Here is a 20,036-nt window from a genome sequence, read left to right on the forward strand (position 1 = left end):
TATTTAATTCTCAGAATTACAATTAGGAAACTTAAGTAACTGATTGTGCTGTCACGATTAATCCTGTGTTATCCACCTGCTAGGTCGGAAAAAGCCACTTACCATCGAGGGGCTATTGCCATAGCATGCTGTGTGCCACTGGCTACCAGATCAACTCCCACTCCTGTAAAGTTCTTTGAAACTCCAACACCTTTATCAAATGACTCTCCTCAGGATTTCTATTTATTCAAGTCTCTTCAAGACATTTTCCTTCTGGTTGAATGATACCAAACTCTCTCTTCTTGTTGCAGTTGTTGTTGGTTTTTTTGGGTTTTTGCTGCTTTTTTTAAAAAATAATAGCTAGTATTTACTGTTTTCTTTTAAACATTTTCAACTTTTTTTTTCATTTTCAGCTGTTACTGAAGGCTATGTAAACTCTGTATAGGCCTCTGCACTGCTCGCCCTTAGCATTCTTTTTCTTCCTTTCTTGCCTTGCACGTCAATGTTTATACTAACAAAATGTGTGCAAGTATTGAAAAATATAAAGTTGGAAAGGGCCTCAAAAAAATCATCCAGTCCAATATTAATATCTGAAAGTACCAGTCACTCTAGAAACATATGAAGCTCCCACAGTTAACTACATATCAGACAATCAAAATACTGTGAATATGACTCAAGAATTGATTCATATTCTTCCAACTTCTGGTTTCCATAGTACCGAGAACATTACACGAGAATTTTGCTTAGTCTGTCAATATGCTGTATTTCTACAATTCCTTTTGGCAAAGGACAAAATTAGCAGTCCATCCCCCAGCCTGCTTATTTACCGTCTAATACCGATAAGTGTCACGAACTCCATTAATCAGTCCAATGCCAACTGCTGACATTTCATCTGCAATGTCAATTTTTATACAGTTGAACAGTCTGAGTTTCAGATAATCAGGCTTAAGCATTTTAATGATCAAAGACTATAGGTTTATTCTCGAAAGTAATATACATCACCAAGCTAGAGAAATGGTAGCAGATCACCAAGACTTACACATCACCGATATCACTGTAGAGCGTTCATACTGGTCATATACTACTGTGAAATCAGTCTTGCACCTTTGGGGTTTTATTGCGTACAATTGTCTCATTTGCTATTAAGTTTTAATAGTAAAGCCTAACTGTAAAATCAAGTGCTGTGTTGCAGGACAATTTCAGCTACTGGAATACAAGCTTCTGCCCAGCTGATGTGACCATGGGTAATACACTTCTTAGCTACAGGCAAAAGAGAAAGTACTTCACCCCATTGTACAATATACAAGTACCTAAATTTTGTTGAGTCCATCCCAAGTTAAAGAATTTCCTTCTCATCTTCCTCCTTAAAAACGGGTCCTAACACCATTTTAACAGCAGGTCCCAAATCGCTAACACACACTGCCATCTTTGCTTCTTGAAACCTTTTTTGAAACCACTTTCAACACAAATACGTGTGTACAATGCAAGAAAAAACTGCACGGTGTTACGCTCAGTTCCTACTCTACTGCAGTTTAAAGTGTTTAAACATCACAAATCACACATCAATCCCTGATTGCTCATAGTCTGTCTCTGTAAGCAGCAAACCAAATCCGCCCCTTCAGCAACTGCTACTACTTGCTCATAGTATTTTCCCTAAAGCTGCTAAAATACACACTTCCATCCACCTACGCTCCAACAGCCGCATACAGAAAAAACTGTAGCCACAAATAAATGAGCCCTCAGCAGACAGATAGAAGCATTTCCAATTACACAGGAAACAAGGAAACAGTCAGCTGTGTTATATATCGCACTCCTTTTATTTAGATAAATCTAACTGAAGTGTGATACAACTTTTTTATTATAGAAGTGTGTAATAAAAATAAAGTCTTTGCTGCTGCAATCCTGCAGTTGGGATTCCAAACTTATTCCCACTGGGGTCTTCCAGCTACTGTTGAGGTACACTGGCACATGATTTAGCATCTTCTTTCCTAAAAAAAACCCCAAAAAACCCTGTACAAAGATTTTGCCAGTTGGAGAATAAAACAATACTGAAAAATCATATCTATTATTCCTCCCAGCAAGATTTTGATTATTATCACCTAGTAGTCTCACATAATCCCAAACCATCTTTATTGCCTTCCCCAAATCACACGAAACAACAGAATCCAATTTTGTCGTGAGTCTCCATATCCCAGTGCAGCAAAAACATCCAAACAGTACTATCTCAAATCTAGGCAAACTTAACATATTCTTCTGTGTGTGTATACATACACAAATCCAGGAGTTCACCACTTCTAGATATTTAGGAACAGTTCAATCTAACATTTAAATTTAACATTTCCACAAGTTATATGCACAGAATTTTCACTGAAGGCTGTACGTCTGCTGTGCGTCCTTCACTGAAAGGGTTATAAAAAGTGACCGTGGATCCTTCCTGTTTTTGCGGACTGTTATCTTTCCTCTCAGGGCCTCTCCTGCAAAAGTAAAAAGGAAATTACTAAGCTGGCAATATTGAATTATGCACAGTAACAGCAAAGGTGTATTACATACCGCTGTGTTGCATGAGAAGCTGTTTCCAGCAGTCTTGACAACAAATAAATGTCAAACTAATTGCAATTAAAGCTGGTAAGGTGCCGAGTTGTGTGACATCTTACTTCTCAGGTGACCCACTCAAACAGCTAACATGCCAGTTATTTTCATTGTGATTGGGGAAAAACACTGTACTCCTTGGACACGTTGCCCTCTTATCTATCAGGTTGAGTTGGCTCTCCACATCCGTACCTAGCATCTCCAGGCACACAGACGTCTTCGCTGGAGAGGGACTAAGTGCCATTGTACTATTTCGCCCTCACTCCCAAGCTTAGAAAATATAAGCTATTTTCTAATCAAATTATATACAGTATATTTCAGTTCTTGAACATAGATTTCCATCCTTGAAGCAAATTATTACCAGAAATAAAAGAGTATGGAAAAAGGAAAACTGCTAGTCCAAAAAATTTAGTATTGCATTATTCCTTTGCCAAGCTCCCTCACTTAAATGCATCACTGCTACGACTTTGAGTAAAACCAAATAACCACAAAAACCTATTCCACTTCCTACTGCATATGCCACGTCATTTAATTTTCATTTAAGCATTTCATTTAAGCTGCAATTTTTTAGGTGATGTTTTTATCTGGCAGGAAACATTAACACAGAAACCTCCATGGCATTTCAAGTTTGTACATCCTTTACAAACTACCAGGCTTTCTTGACCATAACACTTGATATATACGTGTGCTTCAGCCAAAACCAGAGAGAACACTTTTCGACACAGAAGGAAAGTGCTGAGAGACATCTAGAGAGGCACAACTCTCGCTTTTGGTGTTCCTAAGTTTAAGTAAAAGCTTTTGTCCTAGAGGAATTCCAGGCCTCAAAGTCTGTTTTTAACATTTTGTCTTTGCCTGCACTGATCAAGCCTGGTTCCGTCCCAACAGCAGCTACAGTTCCACAGTACATCAAGTTCTTCCACATTTATTCTTTATGTAATTCAAACATCTGTTCTAGCTTTTAGAAGCACTTTCAGATTCTAGAAATAAATGAGGAGAAAAAGTAAACTTGCTGTGCCAGCTTCAGAACTTGTATATGTTCGCTAAGAAGAGACGTTTTAATTTCACACAAAGACTAAACATTATTTGTGGACCTGTCAGTCCAATGTCATGATCTAACAGTCCATTTTATCATCACGCAAACATACTCAATGGATACTACGTGAAAAGCCTTTACAGCTATGCGACTTTCTGAATCTTTATACAGGACTAAATGATGGGACGATGATGTTCTCTATGGGCACAGCTGTACCTCACTTCTTTTTTCCCCACATCTAAGATCCTTACAGGACGACAGCAGAAAGCTAGATTTACAGATATTGGGAGCTCCAGGAACTGACTCATGCTATATAAACTTAAGACAAGAGTTACAAGTCTCTGTCCATCACATAACAGTCACACAAACTGAAATCCACAGCCAATTTCAACCAGTCACAGGGTTTACTACTCGCTTATTTGAAAGCTTTATTTAAAAAGCACATTTGAGAGACTAAGCTTTCAACAAGGTTCTTGATTTCTAGATGCTTAAGGAGCTACTTTCATTAAAAATATTCCCAGTTTTGAATATTAAGCCCAAATTCACTGAGAAGGTGTTAGAGGAGGACATTAAAGAGGATTTAGTTTTCTTTTTAGCTTTTACCTGCTTCTCCCCACCCCCATCCCAACAAAAAGCCAACACATTGCTTATTTCCTGGGTTGTGCCACAAGGTTCTTCCCGACTTGCGTGCCTGGCTGGGAAAGCAGGGGGGTAACAAAAAAAAAAAGCCTCAAGTCTCTACAGAGCAAAGATACGGGACAGAGTTTCATAGATTTCCCTTAATCACTTGGGCTACACTGCCCCCCCCTAAAAACTGGAAAGAAGTTAATAAATTTCAAAAACATTAGTGTGGCTATGAATCTAGTACTTGAAAGTTTTGGCTTCGTACCTTCAGTTTCATGGAAAGAGGATAACAGAGATAAAAGACGTGGAAGCAAACTGCAGACATATGCAAACTGAAATTTCTTTGTTCATACAGACATACATGACCATGTAGCAGTGTCAATTATGTACGAAAAGATTACTTTTTCAATACCTCAGTGTTTGAAATATATACACGGCTATTTCAGTAAGTCCGTATGAAGAATGGCTTCACAGTTTTGGCTTCTAGACTAAAAGCCTGAAGTCAGAATGTAGCAACAACCCTTTAAATAGAAATGGCTAAATTTGTACGCGTTTTGAACTACCTGAAATACTTCTAGTACACCATGCAGCAGAGATTGCATCAAACTCAGATTAGCACAGGCATCATTTCAGACTTGTCACATAAAGAGCTCGGGATACAACTAGAAGCTGAACCCAAATACTTTCAGGTTAGTATTTTATATTTTGTTTCTTTACAGACAAGTGAATTTCAACAGCCTGGACCACAGACAGGCAGAACAGATTTTTACTTTTTACATCTGACAATGTGTGAGGTTTTTAAATAATACCAAATTTATATTAGAAAAAAATCCCACCTTTAGGCTAATAGCATTAACATTTTCAAGTGAGGTGTCTGAAATGACGTTCCCCAGCAAAAGGCTGATTTTGAAGTTGGAGGATCTTTGTCTTCTATGACCAGTTGGGGGACCACACAAGAATCAGGCTATCGTCTTTGGTGGCCTTCAGTCTAATACTCAAAAGGTCAGTTACAGCACAAATTCTTATGCAACTTCTATGTCATTGCAAAAACTCTGGAATGACAAATTCTGTTCCCATAGCCTGGCTCTGGCTTGATGATCAACATACACACTACATTCTTTTTATCTTTACGAAACTACACGCTCAGTGAATATTCTAATATCTGAAGAAAAAATAATCCACAAATACCGATGTTGCCTCATATTGCAAGGAAATATTACCTATACAGACTTATTAGTCTCGGTTTTAATGAGCTTATTGGGCAGATGTGTCTTTATTTCACTACGCTTTTGTGAAGACTGCTGCTTGTGGTTACTAGAAAACACTCATCTCTATCTCCAGTCCTTAGTAAGACCTGTAATTTAAGCTGAAGTTTTCAATATTGCAAGAATGAAAACAATTAGTAATCTTCAAACTAAGCTGGTTTCAAATTCAGTAAGAATTTTACAATTCTGCATTTGAGACAAATCTCAGTGGCATCCACAAACAGTAAATTGATAGAAGACCCACATTCTAAATAATAAATGCAGGACATTTTGTCAAAGGCTGCAGTATAAACATTAAAGAAAACTTTTCAAAAAGAATGACTGTGGTACCAATACTGTACAAAACATCAAAAAATATATGTATTCTTTGCTAATTTTGTATTTTTTTTTCATTATTTAACAGTTCATTGGAGATTCCACTTCAATTCTGATGCAGCTTTATTATTAGGTCACAAATGACTCACATAAAACAACATGTTTTGCAAAGAAATGCAAAAATTAAATAATCTGTGAACCCAGAGACGGGTTTGCCAGGTAGAAGGCCAAAGTGAAGATGAAAGGGTGCTATAGCTTCTCTCCTACTAGGAAATATAGTCTAGTTTGTACATTCAGATTTTCAGAACTGCTACAAAATGAATTATTTGATCTATTTTAACATCCTACGACAACAATTTTTAAAACATTCAATAAGCCTAAAGAGCCTCTGAGAACTAAAATTCCACAATCTCACTTAATCCATACTTCAATCTTACCATTTAGAAGATTAAATACAAACCAATAAATGAAGTAAAAAAAAAAAATCTAATTTCATAAATTACAGCTGACTTCATACAACGGAACCCTCAGATTCTGTTTGCAAAGGCAGTTAATGAAACAAAACATTCCATTTTGCTCAGCAATTTCTTGTGCAGTAACCACATTAAATTTGCCTTTCTAAACAGTCTTTTCTGAGGGCCAAAGCAAACAACAGCAGTGCAACCAAGTAACAGAAAGGCAGTTCTGAACAATTAATCAATGTCATGTAGATGGAAGAAGACTGATGTTTTTTCACCATTCTGCTGTCCTGTGAGCTGTCTGGAGGAAGCCACTTCTGGGACTCAGCTGCATCACCTTGCTCTTATCACGCTCAGCTGAATCCGAGTAAACTGCACAGTGCCATTGCAGTTTGATTAGGACAAAACCGAATCCATTACAAACCCCTTCCTGCATTTTTATTACCCCTTAGGGAGTCCTGGAATTTGTGCCCCCAAGAAAAAACAAACTAATTCAGCAGAAGTGCTGCACAAGCTTGCTAGCCACTGGAAAAAATGCATCCCTATGTCCATACTGACCCACTGCCAAATAATACATGTCTGATTACCTGCTCTACAGTACACGCTGTATAGGTGGTTTGTAGTTAATTTTCATTCTAACTTTTACCATCAGTGGAACTATAAGCAGTTTTTCACTTACGTTTGTGCAGTACAATCACCCATACCTCCAGCCTGCCATCTGTGAGCTAAGGTGCCTCTCAGTGCAAAAGCTCTATTGCTACAAATGCTGAGGCCCAACAAATCCAATATTCTCAGTCTATAACCTGATTCACCTAAAAGGATTTGACTGAACCCAAAGATTCCACGCAGTCTCCTGCATACATACTCATAGCATCTACTTAAAGCTCAAAATGATGCGTGGCAATGAGTTTGTGATGTGAAGAACTACGCTGCCTTTCAGTACAACTCTGTGTCCCCTCCCTCTTTGATTACAGAGGAGACTGAAAGAGTTAATGAAGGTAGCCAGCAATCAAGGTCTTCCACGTTTCCTTCTTTTCTTCCACTTACGAAGTTAACAGTGAGACAAGCAAGAACATGGTACTCAAAGCATTCTGTATCCAGAACCCCATAAAAATGTTAAAACCTTATAAATGATCTCACAAGAGTTGTTTCAAAGGGAGCTGCTAGAAAACCGCAGTGGATTTGGGCTAAAGGCACCTTAACCACTGAACTGCTGGTGAGAAATACCTTTAAAAATCCCCTAGACTGAGAGCCACAAACTTCTAGGTGGTAGTCATGCATGCGTTCAGTTACACAACAGTAAGCTTTGACACCACTCTTCACTATAACGTTGTCCTCGTTTGTGGCTGACAACTGAAACATTATCTCGTTTTCCACTCTGCTTTAGATGAGCTGGACCCACTCCCTTACGCACCACTGAGGGCTAGCGTGCAACTAAACCCAGCGAGTCTTTTCTAAAGCATTACTCCAGAAGAGTTGGTTAGTGAGTAGTTTCCATACCCCATCTACCTTCTGAAAATGAAAAGGAAAAATCAAAGACAAACAATTCGTGGTGGGACCAAGAGCATTTCCCTGAAACTTAGTAATTTATCCTTAATCCTCCCATTCATCATCTTAAACTGCAGGCACCTGCAGCTGTACATGGACTGCCACCTTCCCATTTGGCCACTTCTCTTACTGAATCCCCAGCCCAACGAGGTCCAATGAGCAGTTTCTGTACCCAGCAGTAATCACTGCCTGTCTGCATTGCCCATCTGATCTGTGACACCCTTCTTCCACCAGCTGGCTACTTTTATTAATTAAGAAAGGAATGGCAAACAGCTGCCGTTAGACCACTGTTCACCCTCCTCTGAAACTATGGTAAGGTTCTGTCTTTTCCTTTCGTGCTCCAAGTATATTCTATGAAGAGTTTTTGTACCCAATTAGCATGTTTCAACTCCCCGAGACAAACTATGAACCAGCTACCGCAAAGAAGTCTACACAGCCAACGAGCGAGGCAAGAGCACCGTATGGCTGCCTGAGGTAACGTGCACACACAGCAAGTGACCAAAATTCCCAAGATAGCTCAAGTACCAGAAACAGTTGCGCTACAGGGAACGGTGAAGGTCAGACATGTGGTCCTCCAAAACGTTTAGCTGCAGCAGCCAAACTCTCTCACCTAGAATTAGTCTTAATTTACTACTGTCTGTAGTAGAGATGCTAAACCGTATAGCCTTGTCCCAATCTTTCTCAGCAGTTGTGACAAAATTCTGAGAAAGCTGGGGTTTTGTTGCTGTATGAGCCACATCCCCTTGCAGTCGCAAGACTTGGGGGGGGGGGGGGGGGGCGGGGCACAGAACGCCACAAAAAATGCAAGTTTTCCTGCCTAGGTATAGAACTTCTATTATATTCCAATGATATAAAACAGCCATGGGAAGAGATTCTCTCAATTTAGTACCTGAAATACAAACTTAGAAACGCTTCCAAAAAGTCAGCAGGATAATTTTAAATCACCTATTTCCAATGATACAGCATAAGACATGAATGATTTAGTGTGACCTCAAAGTTCAAGTTTTAACCATTCCTACATTTTAAAAGCAAGCACCATTTTTGGATGTACCACTTCTAAGTAAACAAGTGACAGCATTCTATAGACACCATGTTGCAGCTGTAGACACACAGAACATACACTAAAATCTCAATTAGGAACCAAATTATCCTATTGGGACGCACAATGTTGAAGTATTTCAGTGTAAGATCACAACATTCAGACAGATTAACTGTGCCTGTGTTGTTTTCCTACTTTTAAGAAAGCTCTCTAGGTAAACAAATTAAAATTTTTCAGTTTGTAAATTTACCAACAGCTACCCAATTATGGAGGCTGGGGAGCTAAAGATAATCAAGGATTTTACAGGGGCTTAGTCATGTGAATTCTACTTCAGTTTTGCTGTGCTAGTCCCTTTTAGCACCACAGAAAAACAAATCAAGGTTTTATTTCCACTGCAAGGCAATATCAAGAACACAGAACACTGGCAATATGCTGGTTTATTGCTAATGGAATTTGCTTGCATACAGATCTGGGTTTTAACTTAATGCACTGTTACTGAAAATATTCTGTAGCCCCTTTAAAATACTTTTAATAAAAAATTTATTTATATAATATATATTATATATATTATATATATCATATAGATTTATATTATATAAATATTTAGTAAATGCTTGAGACAACCAAATGAGAATGATATTCTGTATGTAATTTTTTGTTTATGAAACTTAGCAGGAATATTTCAACAAACAACCTAAGTGAAAGACTTACATTTGGACTGTTAACAAGAACAAGGTACTGCTTTGCATCTCAATTTCAGTTTTCAAAATAAAGACATTTTCAAACTATTAAAAGGGCTGCTAACTGAAGCCTTGTACTCTGTAGGGAGTCTACAACACAATACCCTTTTGTCTGAGAAACCCCAGTTGTTCTGGCAATAAAATTATCATCTGGCTTCTTTCTCCAGTTTCTTTAATTTCACTGCTTGCTAAGCAGTTAAAGCACATGCAACACACTGACGCCGTTTTGTTTTCCTTCATCGTACATCCGCTTCAAGTCTCTTTGTCAGAGGCTGGGAGGAGGAAAACCAGCTTTTCAGAATATAAGAGGAGTAAGAGTCTATCCCCCACTCACACATTAAATTGAAACCAAATCATCCATCACACCTATAGACCAAGCTGTCTATCATAGTTAGGTATCAAGATGAAATTCAGTGGTAACTCCGAAGTATTAATTAGGTGTAATTTCTATTGCCTCACTTTCCAGATCTCTGGACCTAGATTAAACCTCTCCCATTTCATCCCAGAGAATTTGTAAACATTGCACATGTAGCACAGGCTGCAGAGGGAATGGCAAAGGAGGAAGGATTAGTTGCCAGCCACATCTTTTGGCCCGTGACGGCTTGATTCTGTTATCATTAGAATAGAGGTCAAAACATTAAATCTTTTTTATGGCTGAGAAACTAGATCTATTTTTACAACAAATAACCTGGCATCAAAGAGCTGAGAAAATCAGCTAGTTCACGCTGCTGGAGTAAACTATTTTGCCATGGCTAAAGGAGCCTTTTCCTGTTAAACACCCAACAGGTTCAGATATCTGTAAGCTCAACCTCTTTCACAGAGCAAATCCAAATACAATCAGCGCTTTATAATGACTTCAGGCATATCCCCAAAAGCCATAAAGCATCTCATAAGAGATTTTCTGTCAGCCTCACTGTTTTACTCGAACTAGAAATCTAAGGGAATCATTTTCCTTTATGAAGGGAAAAACCCCACTGCCCTGTATGAAAGATGCTTTCAAAACAAGAAAACATTTTCAATGCACGTTACACGACCAAATCTTTCTTTCACAGCCTATTAAAATACTGAAAGCAAATGCCACCACGGGTACACTGGTCAGATTACTGCAAGACTCAAATCATACTATTTTCTATTTATTTTCCAATACTTACCATGAAAAGCGTGTGGCCAGCAGGGCCAGTGCCCGTCCCCCTGCGCTGGGCACTGGGGCGGCCGCCCCTCGAGCCCTGGGCTCAGCTCTGGGCCCCTCATGCCAGGGGTCATGGAGGGGCTGGAGCGTGTCCAGAGAGGGAGAACAAAGCTGGGGAAGGGGCTGGGGGTCAGGGGGGAACCTGATGGCTCCCGACAGCTGCCTGGCGGGGGCTGTGGGCAGGGGGGGTCGGTCTCTGCTCCCAGGGAACAGCGACAGGACAAGAGGGAACGGCCTCAGGTGGCACCAGGGGAGGTTCAGGGAAAATGTCTTCACTGGGAGGGTGGCCAGGCACTGGGACAGGCTGCCCAGGGGGGTCACCATCCCTGGAAGTGTTCAAAAAAACCATGTAGATGAGATGCTTAGAGGCATGGTTTAGTGATGGACTTAGTGTTAGGTTTACAGTAGCACTCAAAGATCTTAAAGCTCTTTTCCAACCTAAATGATTCTATGAATACATTTAGTCACAAGTGGTTTTTCTTCGTTTTATCTCCCAGTGCCATATATACATTTCTTATTTTAAGTATTCATACACCAGGTTGATGAATATTGCGTAACATAGGATATAAAGGCTGAAGCCTTCAAACAATGTATAAGTGTTTAATCTTTTCTTGAGGAAAAAAGATCTGGGGAACAACAAAGGAGAAGGATCAGAAATAATATGTTGTTTTGTTTTTTTCTTTTTTTTTTTTTTTTTTTAAATCCCATACGTTCAGAAACATTCCTATGTAGGTACCAGGAAACACATTCTGCCCTGATAGGCTTGTGTCATCCATGAATAACTGAGATCCCACAGAAATTAAAACTGGGATTACAAAGGAAAAGGAAATTACATGAAGAGTTTCTCTCAGAACCTTCTCTAACACGAGAAATAACAGGTAGAGAATCCCAGATTAAAGTGATAATTATATGTAAGATAAAACCAGACAGAATGGGTAAAAGGATGGGAAAGGGGAACTTAAATTAACTACAAAAAGGAGACAGGTATAAAGAGAAGAAAAACATAGCTGTAACAAGGTTTGTTACAGAAATAACTTTAAGTAATGTGAGCTGATAAAGAGAAAGGAGTTACAGCAAAAATGATCTTCAAGGTCAACTAAGTTGCGTTCACTGCCGCAAAGACACTGTTTCTGCAGTTGTCTTCAGAAAGTCACTGCACTTAAGACTAGAATTCTTAAGCCAGGCACACCTCCCAGTAATTTCACACATTTGCTAAGTGTCAAATGATCTATGTAATATTAAATAATGTGCATATTCTAACAAATGTCACTGCACTTAAAAAAATTTCACTTCACACTCTATGACACTGAAATTTAATGAGTTGCAGCAAGGAGACCTTAGCCAGCCTTGTCTAGAAAGAGAAGCAGAACAGAACACAAGCCAAGTACAAATGCAGCAATGCGTATGTGCATCCCAAGAATTAACAGATACTAAGAGTATGTAAATAAAAAAATATTTAGGAATATAAATAATTTCGCTGCTTTGACTTAATCAGGTAACATAGACCATAGTGCTGTTAGGAAAGAAGCTTCTGGGAAAAAGTTGTCATGGCGCTTAGCTGGAAAAGGCAACAGTAGAAGCAATTTAATTAAGCGCATACACTGCTTTCACCACTGTACATTCATAATTAGGTCTGTTGAAAGAGACAATATTCCATCTACATCAATACATCTCTATAGCATCTCTAAGCCTCTTGATGTCAGGTTTTATTGCAGCATCCCCCTAAGTTTTTGTATGCTTTCCCCCCATCTGTGCAATCTATTTACAAACTGTTCAGGTCAGGGTCATGTATTACCATGAATTTACTAAGTAATGAGCAGAAATGAGCCCCATTCTGGGGTTCCGCCCGTGGTCCTGCTAGCATGTGAAGAAAAATGGCCCTCAATGACAACTATTTCACCACTGGGTAAGAGCTCAACAGGACTGAATAAATATCTAGTGCTTAACTGGACAAAAATAAAAAATAATAGAACAGCATAAAAAATTTACTTCATCTCCTTTGATTACAAAAGGAGCAGAAGAGTTTGAAAGAAAAAGTGCAGTTCTACAGGAATAAGAGGGCACGACTTAGAATTCTTGACCTGTTGTATGCCCATCCTCTTGCATGACTGTCCTGCAACAGTCATGGACCTATTTCTATGTCTATAAAGCACGGAATATTTGACTATTGCATAGAAACATATTTTCAAGACCTACCAAACAGAACTAATCAAACCCACTAACAAGCATCACCTGAGTCTTCAAAGCCTTACTTGAACAATTTAGCACCTGCATTTTGGGTTATCCCTAATGACAACAAAAGCCTTTTTTACTTGCATCACATTCGAGGTGCAACTTATAAAAATTTACAGCGCATCAAATTAACTTCTTCCATACTTTTTCAAAACCGTTTTCAATTTACATAGTAATCCCACAGTGCCAGGTACAACACCCATGCATATATTCATGACTCATTTAACAAAGACAGCGTAGTTCAGGTGCACTACAAAAAAAAAATCGTATACAATCACTTGAAAAATGCAATACTTGAGAACATTCGTAATGTTACAGAGTATAGTAGAGTTCTGATCTTACATTTTTCTGCCTCAGAAATGCTTTGATACAAAAATTCTCGTCAAAATTACAGTATGGAGCTACGCAAGTATAAGACATATGCCCACTTACAACGTGTACCTATGCAGATATTTGTAAGTATTTTTTAACATGAACCTTGTATAGACAGATATATCCCAGTGCTTTGCCAAGACAAAAAATTTAACAGCAGCTGAAAGATTTACTTGCTAGTTCATTTTCACACATCATTTCTAAGGTATTTTAGATTTAAATTTTAGGACAACAGCAGTGTAACACAACCACTGTTGCATCACAACTGAATTTAAACATACCTGCTTCTACAGGAATTGGTTTCTCCAGGAGAAAAACTGTCTGTTTCCAGTGTGTTCTGGTACACTGGGGACCAGTTGAAAACAAGACCTGCAATGGAAGAGTTCAAGAGTTTGATTAAGAACAACATTTTTGATATCACACCACATCAATCAATTACTGAACACACATGCACATGAAGTGTTTGCTACAGCGAAACAGACTCACTGCCAAACACCTTGAGGCAGAATAAAACACAAAACCACCCTCATTTCTCAAAGAAGTTTTTAAAGTGCATAAACCCCAAATACTCACCTTGTTGTGACAGTTTTTCTCAAAAAATATATCAAAATAACCAGCAACTGCCTATAAAAAACAGAGGAAAATGCAAATAAGATAAAGGAATAAGAGTGACAGTAAAGAAAAAGTATCACTAATATATACATTTTTTGGGATTTCTTCTCTCTTTCAAGCTTTTACCAAGAGCAACACGCTTAGAGACTTAGGATTTCTAGCATGCTAGAGATCCTAAGTCAAAAAATAAGCTGCCATCACACCTTTGACCTACTCAAGAATACTCAGCACACTAACTGCATTTTATTACATAACAAATATTAGTCTGACTTTCCAAAATAACCCACACCCCCTATCTGCAACTAGAATTAAATACAAGCAAACAAACTTTTGGCTGTGAAACCCACAAACATAAAATTCCATCCTTGTCTTCTATGGCTCCCCCACCCTCCCTGAGTACGCACGCAACACAAGGGATGCTGCGTGACGTGTTCACTCTTGGTGGGGATGAACACCGTTGGCCACAAAAGCTCCCTCTGAACAGAGGCAGAGCATAACCAGGCAGGGAATATATTTCTCCCTCTACTACACACACAGATAAGGAAAATGATTCCCAAATGCTTCATGCTGACCTTTCCAGCAGTTAATAGTTTCCAATAGTAACTCTCCATGAGATTCCTTGCAGCACTTCTGCCTCTCCTGCCATCTCACTCCTAACCTCAAAGACAGCCTCTCTCTTCCAAGTTCAGTAATTCACTAGTGGTACTCCTCGTTCAGCTTGAAGAGAAGAAGAAATACAAAACGTTCGCAGACAGAACAGCATACTGACACTACTAGTTACACAGTCTTTTAATACCAGCCTGCTTTTCTGACAAAAAAAGCCTTGTGAGAGTCCCGGAAAGGTAAAGAATTCAAGAACTGGAAGATGCTAATAAAAGACCATCCACTCCACAGTTTCACCTCTGAAATCCTGTCCGTGATCACGTTTATTTGCTTCCTACTGTCTCCTACAAATAGGCTGAGGAAACCAGACCACAGGCCCAAGGCAGTCATGCTTTTCTATTACATGTCAGCCTGAAGAAATGACCCAGAATGGAGCTGTTGAGTAACTTCAACTACAGCAGCTGAGGGCTCTATCCCTGTGACAGCAGGAAGAGATTCTCCCCACGTCAGCTATAGCACATTCGAACAAGAGAAGTACCAATTCAAAGATGGCAGGCCCGTTGCATGAAAACTCATCGCCAGCATCTGATTATAAACCTCCTCTCACAGAGCGTGTTTTTCTCTAAGTTTAGGAAACTGGTGGCTCTGAATAGTTACCAAGGACAAGTTCTGCAGCACGCCCTTCGTACTGACTCAAGAGGTAAGAGTGAAGGAAAAAAATAAAGTCAAACACGCTTATAAAATTAAGGTAACAAAATGAACGGCATAGGGCTTAATCATGATGAAATACATCATCTGAATGATAGCTGAACTATTCTGGTCTTTTTCCTCTCTAGCCTACATCCAGAACAGATTTCAGCAACGTGGTAGAGAATACAATGTGTTAAAACAAGTAAGCGTAGATCACGCTTTTCATCAAACGTAACTTTTTCAGATAAGGGCGCTCCAGAGAAGCCTGGCAAGTTCCAAATTCTGATGTGCGCAGATATTCTTAAAAAAAATGATCCAAGGACACACGGGGGACCTTCGTGACAAATGAACACCAGATCTTGTAAACTGTGACTCTTCCATCCCTTAAGTCCTATCACTCAATGCTGAGAATGTCGTTCTTAAGTAAATTACAGCCTTGTCTCTAATATGCCTTTTGGAGTAAAGATTGAGAAGCTTTTGACAAAGTTTTATTGACCCATCAGACTACTTTTGTTGACGCACAACCTCTTCTGGACATTAGTCAGAGATCTACTATGTCATAAACATATGGTCAATCATCAGGTCAATACTGTTGATATACTTACAAGACAGACCTAGGATACAATCATAGGAGAAAGGAGAAAGGCTGCAACAACAAAAATACATTAAGTAACGAGGGGGAAAAAATTGGCTTACAGAGAATACGGGACTATCAAGCTGTATTTTGGACTAGAAAGCTAAAAGCTCTATGCAGATGTACCATAGCTAAGGTGGATGCAGTTATCTATATAACAGAAACACTCTACGCGCTACCCTGAGAAGACAATCCCCAGAGCTGCATTTTTTGGGGGACTGGATCAAGTTCAGGCTGAAAAGAAACTGCAGTTACAAGCAAGAAACTGTCCCTCGCTGTCTGCTGCCTCCTGTGCTCAGAGAAACACGATTTGTACACATCTTCTGTAAACAGCTAGGATAAATACCCACCTCATGCCTTACAGCATCAATCATTTCCCTAACTGAAACAACCCGAAACACTGACTTCGAATATCTAAATCAAGAAATAGTAACAGTAATTATTACACATCACGAAGACCACCTTATGCAGAGCTCCAGCGACTACAGAGAACAACAAGTTCTACATCAATACAATACACTCCTTTTGTTACATTCTAAAATGGATTTATGTCCTTTAATATTGATACTGAAATAACTGTTGATCCAGAAGGATAAAAAAATATCAAGAAATATTCTAACAAGATAAATTCCTCACATCCCTAAGGATAGGCTCCTGTGAACAGCTTCAGGTGTTCCCAAAAATTTGGTCAGAACTGGGACAGCAGGAGCACCCCAAAACCAAAACACTCTCTAGTCAGCTATGTCCGCAGGCAACTCCAGCCCTGCGTAGCTAAATAGAGGTTGTATGCCTAAATACACACAGCACAGAGTTTGAATGATGTTTTGAAAATTACCTGTAAGAGCACAGAGTGCAATTTAGAAATCTATTAAGTGTCTTTCATTAATACATTTCCAAACCATTTTTAAGCCAACTAACCCCCTCCGCCCTCAAACACACACACTTGGTTTAACAATTTTTCTTTGTTAAATTGGTTACAACTATGTAATTTGTTTTTAATAAACATTTTTAGACAACCTGCCACCACTTACCAACACTGTGTTTAATCTCCAGAAAGAAACCTCTCCCCTCCTATTTCTCATCTTTGGGAAAACAAGACGAGTAATACCAAACCCAGGAGCTACAGACCAGCTGCAAAATTTGTTTAATAGACTGTTGGCTTTTTGAGATCTTTCTGCTTTTGAGCTTGTTTGTCATTTGATCTGCCCCAGGCCTAAGGGATCTCGAGCCAGCTACACAGATACCTACAGACTAATTAATAATGAGCACACCCAGCCTTCCTAAAAACCCACCAGGCGATTTTGTAGAACAAGAAAAGCAGTCAGTAAGGACAGGCGTAATGAGTTTCAAGGCTGAGGTGGTCCCAGGCTCATATTCAATTGTTAAGAAGTTCGCTACCGATACCATTCTTTATTTCTTTCAACATTCCTTCCCATCCATTCCCATCTGTGCATGGAACTGATCACTCAGAAGTATCATCACAAGAAACAGGCTGGGTTTTCTCTGTGCTAAAATACAGGGAGGGCACACAGGGATGGGACCTCAGCATCGCGCTCAGACCTTTTGTAGAAGCCAGGCAAGGAAGGAACCCAAGAGAAAACGAAGCCTCAAATTTGCAGTGAATCTAGTAAACCTTAGCCTAAAGAGTGGGCAGGTCTATGTCAAAGAGGAATCTTACTCTTTACATCCAACTAAACACTTTCTTCATATCAGAAAACAAGTTGACAGCTTCTTACAACCACTCAAACTTGGCTTTAAACAATCGAGTAATTTGAAGAATAGACCATTACAGCCTTACTATGACGGTCTGGTTTTATTCATCTAGCACAGAACAAGTACACATGTTAACAATTAATTCCTACCTTGACATTTTAAATCCAGAGTGTAGCTTTTTTTGTTAAAACTCAATTTCGTAGATCTTTTCACATTCAAAAAAATCAGCTATTCTAGGAGTAGCAAAACAATAATTTTTAAAAAAAGATAAAGGTAGTGTCATTCACTGATTTTAATACACAAAGAAAGTTTTCTTTGCCATGTCAAAGAATTTAATTAAATAGAGTTTACAAATCTAGCTATAAAATTGTGGGTTTGGTTACTAGCTTCTTTTTAGGAATTTATATCTTCCCTTAAATCAAATTTTTTTTAATTCATTACTTGGTACTGGTTTTATACTGAAATGCACAATACTTATCTTTTATATTCAGGCACACTGCAGTAGAATAATTCTGTAGAAGTGATGTTCAAAATGTTTTTCCTTTCATTTCACTTTTGAACACTACCACAAATTGCAGTAGCTGTGACAGTCGATCACAAACTTCTATTAAAATGCAATACTATAAAGACAGACACTTCCAATGTTTACAGCTGGGAGAAATATTAAGTCTTCCCCTCTTGTTGTAAAGTTTAACACATGCAGCTAAGGAGCAAAACATAAAGAAAAACAAACAATCACTTACAAGTGGCATACAAAAAGCAATCACAGGCACAAGCCTATTAAAATGGAATATAGCGCTGGCCAGATTTTTATTAAAGGTGGCATCTTCTTCATGACAAGTCAAACTACAGAAAAAGAACAAGCAAATAATGCCCCCATAAATTCTAGATGATGTTTTACAACTGCTGCCTTGGGTGATTTGTTTTGCTTTTTTGGTTGGTTGTTGTTTTTTTTTTAAAGCATAACAATAACAGTTACTTCTACTGCAGTTTTCCTCATCTTTTTGCTCCACCTTTGACAGCTCATTTACAACTTCACCAGCAACTAATCTGCAAGAACTTAAGACTTCTCTGGAAGAATCTTTCAAGTGCCAGTCTCTTGACTAGCATGAAAAAGGAAAACAAAAATAATGACTTCTAAACCGGTAATAAATAACTGCAACTGCAGCCTGACACATCCTCTAGCCTCAAAGGATGTTAAATATTGGGAAACACTACAGAAATATTATTCTTCCTGCTCTCAAATAAACTGCCAGGAGAAAAGCAGAGCTATGAAGACTAAAACTCCAACCCCAGAACAAAGCCTTCATGTTTACTGAGGGAACTAAGAAGCTTAAATAAAGAACTAAGGAAACATTTAGGAATATATGTACCTTAATGGGAATGCAAAGCATCATCTTACAAAGGTTAAAGAGTTCACTCAACTAAGAGTAAAATATTCCTGAAATTAAAACAGCAGCTGCTAACTTCTACCTGGTTTTGTCAAACACAGGTTTTGATTAAGAGTTCGTGTAAAGTAGCTTAAAGTTTTCATTCATCACCAAGGGTTTCTAAGGTGTTCATACAAACACACAAAAAAACCTGTAAATGAAACACGTCCTCCCAGTAAGGTTCACTGGTCTTCAACATTTTTCTTCCCTATCAGATAAATTATTTGAGTCTATTTTTCCCCTGTTCATTCATGTAACATGTACCAAATACATAAAGATCACAAAAAGCTGTAATATATGTAGTAGATCAACATTAGTACATATTATCTGTTCTTTTCCACTTAGAGCCCTTAGCTGAAATGGCAAGAGGAGTTTAAATTTTAATTCAAATCTATCTGAATATTGAGGCTGTTTTCTAAAGAAAATGGCTGCTCGTACATGCAGCATTTTAACAGGATAAAACAAATGAGACCGCTCGACTCCTTATGAGAACTCATAAAGGCAACCTTACCAATTCACTTAGGAAGAAGGAAATTAAAAATTATCATCATCGCTATCACCTACAGTGAGCAATTTATCATTCTTGCTCTTCACTAGTATCATGTTCCAACAGTGAGTGGCTACAACAAATACAATTAGACAGCTGGCCACAGAAGTGGGAGATAATGTGCTTTTGATGGAGTTTATCCAAGCATGGAGATGGAATGTTTGTCATCCATGCAGCAGAGTTGCTACGTTTTTGTCACAGGGAAACGAAACCCCTTGCTATTAAAACCCAGTAGTTTTGTATTTTAAAAGGACTACGAATCTGGAGACCAGTGTATAGGAGGCTACCAATAACCAAGTAGATCTGAAGGAGAAATCCTGTTTCGTAACATGACAGAGTAGTCTTTCCTTTGAACAGAAATGGGGTATTCAAGGTGTGTTTAATCATGGTACCCAAAGCCAGATTTCCAACTTTACCTTAAAAA

General features: G+C 38.6%; 1 protein-coding gene across 4 annotated transcripts in view; it reads right to left on the bottom strand.

Moving 5' to 3' along the window:
* Positions 1-1,773: 1,773 nt before the first annotated feature.
* Positions 1,774-20,036, bottom strand: part of PRMT3 (protein arginine methyltransferase 3) — a 63,942-nt gene continuing 45,679 nt past the window's right edge. For 2 of the 4 annotated variants that reach the window (XM_037402237.1, XM_037402239.1), the window contains 3 exons: positions 13,957-14,007; positions 13,665-13,752; positions 1,774-2,453 (listed from right to left, as the gene is read on the bottom strand). In XM_037402237.1, coding sequence (XP_037258134.1) covers positions 2,344-2,453; positions 13,665-13,752; positions 13,957-14,007 — 249 coding nt within the window. In that variant the 3' untranslated portion in view covers positions 1,774-2,343. Of the gene's footprint in view, positions 2,454-13,664; positions 13,753-13,956; positions 14,008-14,567; positions 14,713-16,256; positions 18,339-20,036 lie in introns of those variants that run through there. The other 2 variants (XR_005106489.1, XM_037402238.1) reach the window with 2 other exon arrangements.

Source organism: Falco rusticolus, chromosome 10 (assembly GCF_015220075.1).
Source record: "Falco rusticolus isolate bFalRus1 chromosome 10, bFalRus1.pri, whole genome shotgun sequence".
NCBI classification, from domain to species: domain Eukaryota; kingdom Metazoa; phylum Chordata; class Aves; order Falconiformes; family Falconidae; genus Falco; species Falco rusticolus.